General features: G+C 47.3%; 1 protein-coding gene across 1 annotated transcript; it reads left to right on the forward strand.

Annotated features, from left to right (window-relative positions):
- The first annotated feature begins 815 nt into the window (after nucleotides 1–815).
- Nucleotides 816–1,868, forward strand: CALHM2 (calcium homeostasis modulator family member 2). The gene is made up of 2 exons (XM_062496671.1): nucleotides 816–1,358; nucleotides 1,452–1,868. The coding sequence occupies exons 1-2, from the start codon at nucleotides 816–818 to the stop codon at nucleotides 1,866–1,868; spliced, it is 960 nt and encodes a 319-aa protein (XP_062352655.1).
- Nucleotides 1,869–6,079: the final 4,211 nt, after the last annotated feature.

A 6,079-nucleotide genomic window follows, 5' to 3' on the forward strand; every position in this document is an offset into this window, starting at 1 on the left:
GTACCCTGGGACATCAGGATAAGCTTTCTAGCAAAGTAACTTCTCTTACTGGTAGCAACAGCCCCCAAGAATCCCTTCACCCTTCTCATCAAAGGTTGCTCCTGCCTGGGCCTCCTATGTCCCATTTCTGTGCTCCTAAATCTGCTTGGATGTCTCACAGTACCCCTTGCTCCCTTCCTCACATATGTGTGTCTATTAATAAATATTAACTCATCAGCTCAAAAGAGGGAAGCAAAAGCCACACAGAGCACCTTCAAAGCAGCACAACCCCAGCATCCATGTGCCACATGTGGCTGGGCTAGTGTGAGTCAGTGGCAGGGCTGGGGACACATTCTAGTGCCAGTGCTCTGGTCCAGTTTTCCCAGTAACATGGAGTCCTCCTTCATTGCAGGTTTGGGAGATCATCAAGACTTTGCCAGTGATGTTGACAGTAATTGCCTCTGTGGGAGGTGACTAAAACCAAACAGAAGGAAAGAAGACGAACATGCAATTGAGAGGGACAGAAAGAGATGTGCCACCTGTGATCTTTGATGTAGTGAAGCTTTTGGAGGGCTTAGTGGGAAACTAAAATGGCCAAGGTTTCATATATTGCTTAGGTGAAGTCCCTTTTCAGCCCCTTTTGAAGTATCCCTGGTATCAGCAACCAGCTCCAGAGGCTGGGAGAGTAGGTGGGAAGAAGGGACGCCAGCAAAGGTGTCTTGCTCCTGGAACAGCTCCTTGCACATCAGCTAGCACCAGGCCATTTCAACCCCCACTGCAGTGTTCCTCAGTGCACAGCCCCCACTGCAGCACCCACCTCTCAGCCCCTGGACGAGATGGCCGCCCTCATCGCCGAGAACTTCCGCTTCCTCTCCTTGTTCTTCAAGAGCAAAGATGTGATGATTTTCAATGGTTTGGTGGCCCTGGGCACAGTGGGGAGCGAGGAGCTCTTCTCAGTTGTTGCCTTCAACTGCCCCTGCTCCCCTGCCCGCAACTACATCTATGGGCTGGCTGCCATCGGTGTCCCAGCCCTGGCCCTCTTCCTCATTGGTGTCATGTGGAACAACCACACCTGGAACCTGGTGGCCGAGTGCCACAAGCGTGGCACCAAGAACTTCTCTGCTGCTGCCACCTTCCTCCTCTTCGGCTCCATCCTGGGCCGGGCGTCTGTAGCACCCATCACTTGGTCAGTCATCTCACTGCTGCGTGGGGAAGCTTACATCTGCGCCCTCAGCGAGTTTGTCAAGCCATCCTCCCTGGACAAGTTTCCGGCTGAGTATGGGGCCGAGGTGCTGGCCAAGTTCCCTTGTAGGGATGTCCCTGCAAACCTCACCAAGTCCAGGGACGAGGTGACACGGAGGCTGAGATATGAGTCCCAGGTAGGCATACCAGGGAGAAAGCCACAGGGAGTGGGTAAGACCACCTTGCCACTTACCACCTTGTCCTAATGCAGCCTCTCTCTTCTCTCTCAGCTCTTCGGCTGGCTGCTCATCGGCATTGTCGCCATCCTGGTTTTCCTCACCAAGTGCCTGAAGCACTGCTGCTCGCCGCTGAGCTACCGGCAGGAGTCCTACTGGGCCCAGTACCGCTCCAACGAGGACAAGCTCTTCCGACGCACGGCCGAGGTCCACTCCAGGATCCTGGCAGCCAAGAATGTGAAACAATTCTTTGGCTTTGTGGCACTGGACAAGGAGGAGAAGGAGCTGGTGCAGGAGTTCCCGGTGGAGGGTGTCCAGCCGAGCCCCCAGTGGAATGCCATCACAGGTGTCTACATCTACCGGGAGAACAAGGGCTTCCCCCTCTACAGCCGCCTCCACAAATGGGCCAAAGGGGTGGAAGGGAACGGGCCAACCCCAGAAGGCCACGAACTGCTGTTTTTAGCTTCCTAAGACAGATGTGCACCCCACTTCCCCAGACTGCCTGTATCAGTGCTCAGCTGAGGGATGCACTGGGAACATTCCTCCCAGCAGGATTACTTCTCTCAGCAGGTAAACAGGAATCAGCAGTCTCAAGGCAGAGACTGAAAAGCAATACCCTGAGCTGGGGAACACCTCCCTTGGAGACAACAGTCTCACTGCTGCTCCCAGAGACACAGGGGAGCAAAGAGCAGATGCTGGGCAGGTCCCAGAGCACTTTACAGACTTCACAGGCTTCTTTTGCAGGCAAAAGAAGGAATCAGTGGGTAAATCCCTGTGTTGGTTTGAAAGACGGGTGTCTGCTAAGGAAAGCACAAGCCTCTCTTGGAATGGAAAATATACCCCCCCAGTTATTATAATCTTGAAATTAAAGAGCTCTCAGGCAAAGATATGGGAATGGGAATAACAGTTCTTTACTAGGAAAATTAAAATAAAAATACAGTAATACAAAGAGTAAACCCAAAACACTGACAGAGTCAGAATACAACCTGACACCCCGTCAGTCAGGGTGTTGGTAGCAGTCCCGTTTTTGGTGGCTGCAGTCCTCCGGCAGTAACAGATGTGGTTCAGTTGAAGCAGTGCTCCTGTAGAAAGTGCAGTTTTCCTCTGAAGTTTCAGTGATGATGTGGAAAGGTCTGTTTTTTCTCTGGAATCCAGTGGAAAAAGGCTGCTCTGATGCTCCAAATCTCAGATTTTATCTAGGTAGGGAAGGCTTGGCTCCTCCCCCTATGGAGTATCTCCCAGTGGGATGATGTAATTTTATCATTCATACAGTGGGACTCAATGGCCCATTAACAGATTATATCTTCCTGGAGGAAGGATAGGTTGTGGAAGAGATAAAGATGACTGACCCACTTGGTTTCAATAGATGGTGATAGAATACACACCTTTGGTTATATCCTGCTTTGCAAGCCAAGATATTTCCTGAGGCAAGGAGGATGCAATATCACCTGGGAATGAATAGGTCAGTAACATACCCACACACCAAATAACAGAGACTAAAGCAGGAGGAATCACCAATATGCCTGGTATTCAGAGAGGCACTCTGTAATTACCAAGTTGAAATTTGGGTAAGAGACCAAACTCCCTTTGTTCTTACTAAAGTGCCTGGCAATTTCTAATGAACCCAAATGGTTGCCACCATGAGCCTATACACCCGAAGGAGGCACCATCAGCAGAACAGCTTTGGGGCAAGGTAGTGAGGTGGAGATTGAGAGGAATCAGTACCCATAGCACTGTCTGCATCTCATTGTATTTCTCATCCAACCATTGGATGAGAGTCCTTTGTTTAGGTTACAAGCTGCAGGAAGACCTCAACCAGAATTAGCTTTACATATATGTATATATAAACATACATATAGTGTATATACCATGTAACTGTAGTTGTATTAATGGAGCATCTTTCTCAGAGGGGAAGGGGATGAGAAAGCTGCCAGCCCAAAGAGCACATTACATTCACCCATCAGCTGCACTGGGACTGCAGCCCTGGAGCAACAAGGGGACAGCAGGAACAGGAGGGGGGAGCAGCACTCTCCCTACCCATCTAATATGGAATTTTCTAAAACTTTCAACTGCCTTAATTGGCCCCTGGAGCAGAAGGTCTCTTTTATGGACTTGGTCATACTCTGGGAAAGCTAAACCAGAAAGGTGTAAAATTACTATCCTCACCATGATGCTGTGTGACTATGGCTTCAAGGCTCCACCTCTGGCATTGCACAGTCCCTTTTCTCCCAAGGGTCAGTCCTGTGTACCCAACACTGTTTAAAGAACTGGCACAACAGAAAAGTTTGTTCTTCCTACTTGTTTTGTTATAGGTAAAACTTCCTTTTACACTGTGCCATTTACCAAAAAGCCCTAAATTGTTCAAAAAACAGCTCAAACACACAGAACTCAGAGGGGCTTTCAAACAAGGAAATTTGAAATACATTATTAAATGAGAGTTATTTTTCATTGCCTTCTGAGTTTTTTCCAGGGGGGCATAAAAGGCATAATTTAACATTCTCTTTGAACTCAAGGACTGGGAACTTACTTTTTCTTTCTATTAAAGATTCAGATCTTCTTTATCCAGATGATCCTAGAATGCTTTAAAGCATTACCACATATACAAGTTAGTAATATGGCTTTTTAGTTATTTTTGCAGTGAGTAGCACAAATCTTGCAAATCAGGATACATAATTGCAGCAAAGGAGAGAAAATTATTTAAAAAGCTTTTGACAAGTATGGTGTCTTGCAAGAAAGAGCTGCAGGCTATTCCCTCACATAAAGAGGCTGGAACACCGCTGAATGGGCGAGGCATCCCAGGATCCCTGCTCAGCCTCTCTACGGATTTGCTTTGCATTTGTGGGAAGGCTTGGCTCTCAGCCTCACCAACAACTAATCCACAGAAATAATCAGATGGGAGTTAAATGAAATTGCATTAACTTGAGATGAAAGGGAGTTCATTTGCATTTCTCACTGGCCCTTGAGTAGGAACATGCAGATGCACACGCCACCCCCACACAGCCAGCAGACACAAGGTAACTTGCTGAAACAAAACGGAGTTCCTCTTACTTTCTTTATTTCCCCGGCCTTCCTCCTTGATAGTCCTAACTATTCCTTTGAACCACCTCCACTCTGGTTCCTTCTCTTCCCCTTCCCTCCTTTGAAGGAAAGGAATAAGTCACATAATGCTTAATAATGGATTTTTATCCTAAGAATAAACCATGAGCACAAGTCACCTTTTGTTCTGTTTACATCCCTTGTCTCCTGCATTAAATCCACTCTCTTTCCATGTCCTGGGATGGACTAGGGACTTGTCCAGCTTGTCTTGTTTTCCCTCCCTCTTGTTGGAGAGGCATGTTTGAGTGGACAGCTGTCAGAGAGGAGTGAACCAAGACACTACACTCAGAAATTTGTTTGCAATTTCAGAGATTTGCTTTTTCTCCTCTCCTCTGCCACCCTAAGTATGGTCCCCACTGAGACAGCTTTGGGAATACCCCTGCTGTTTGCCACCCAGTGTCCCCAGTGACAATGCTGAGGTGAGGAACATTAACCCACACGGTTTTACACACAAGCACAAGCAGCCGGGTTAGATTTCTCACTGAAATGCCAAGAGCAAAATTGAGCCACCTATCTTCCCAGCCTGCAGGATCACACAAGCTGCAAGCTCACACCCCCTGCTCTTCCTCCAAAGACCAGCAACAATCCCATCACAGAGCAGCCCACAGGTCACAGCTCCCAGCAGCAAGATGGGTTCAAACCAGGCTCCTCCAGTACACACAATTACACACAGGTCTTTCACTTTTCCTGCCTACTACAGAGACTATAATAGCCCCAGTAGTGAAGAAGAAACAATACCTCTGAGGGATCTTGGTTTCTATTGCAACGCTTATTTACATGTTCTATTATGCAACTAATTAAACCAAGAGAAAGAGCCACTGTCATCTGAAGCTGTGTTCTTTTAAAAAAGCAGCAGTTGCTAGTGGATGTTGCAGTCAGCTTCCTCCACTACAAGACCATTAAGCAAAATCTGAGTACAGCACCCTGCTCTCCCTGGGGGCAAGAAGTGAAATGACTTGCTTCTGAATCCCAAAGGACCTGGGAATGAAATAAATGCTGAATCATCCAGCCTTGCCAACACTGGGCATTCACAAAGGCAGAAGAGCTGGTTCCTGCAGAGCTCTGGTTTTGAGTTTAGAGTACCTACAATGAGTAAGACTCTTCAAGTTTGGCATTTCAGAGCTGGGCATCTACTTGCTGGGGTCTACACTGGATAATCACATCTGTTTGCATACCCTGTTTTCTCCTTGCCTCAAGTTCCTCCTCTGTAAAATGTGGCTGATCATATCCACATCTCAGTGGAAAATTAGAGGAATACAGAATTGTAAGGATATGGACCATAAGGCACTGACATCAGGGACAGCTTTTTTAAGTATCCAAAATACCTGGCTTTTTCCAAGCAGAAGGTTACACTGGGATAACTTTTTAGTTTTCAGAAAAAACGCTTTTTTCTTTGACTTCAGTGATTTCTCTTAAGAGACGACTACTGAAAATCACTATTTTTTTCTGTCATCAATCCCTAGCAACTTGTTACAACAGATGGTTGCCCAGAGAGGCTCTGAAGTCTCCATTCTGGGGAAATCAAAACCAAAATGGGAGTGCACCTGAGCAACCTAGTCTTGCTGACCCCTGCTTTGAGCAGGAGC

The sequence above is a fragment of the Cinclus cinclus genome, chromosome 7, assembly GCF_963662255.1.
Source record: "Cinclus cinclus chromosome 7, bCinCin1.1, whole genome shotgun sequence".
Lineage (NCBI taxonomy): Eukaryota > Metazoa > Chordata > Aves > Passeriformes > Cinclidae > Cinclus > Cinclus cinclus.

Excerpts from the sequence above, each read along its gene's own strand:
- CALHM2 (XM_062496671.1), top strand. The coding sequence starts at position 816 with ATGGCCGCCCTCATCGCCGAGAACTTCCGCTTCCTCTCCTTGTTCTTC. Across the intron at positions 1,359-1,451 it reads GGCTGAGATATGAGTCCCAG|CTCTTCGGCTGGCTGCTCAT; the intron begins GTAGGCATACCA and ends CTTCTCTCTCAG.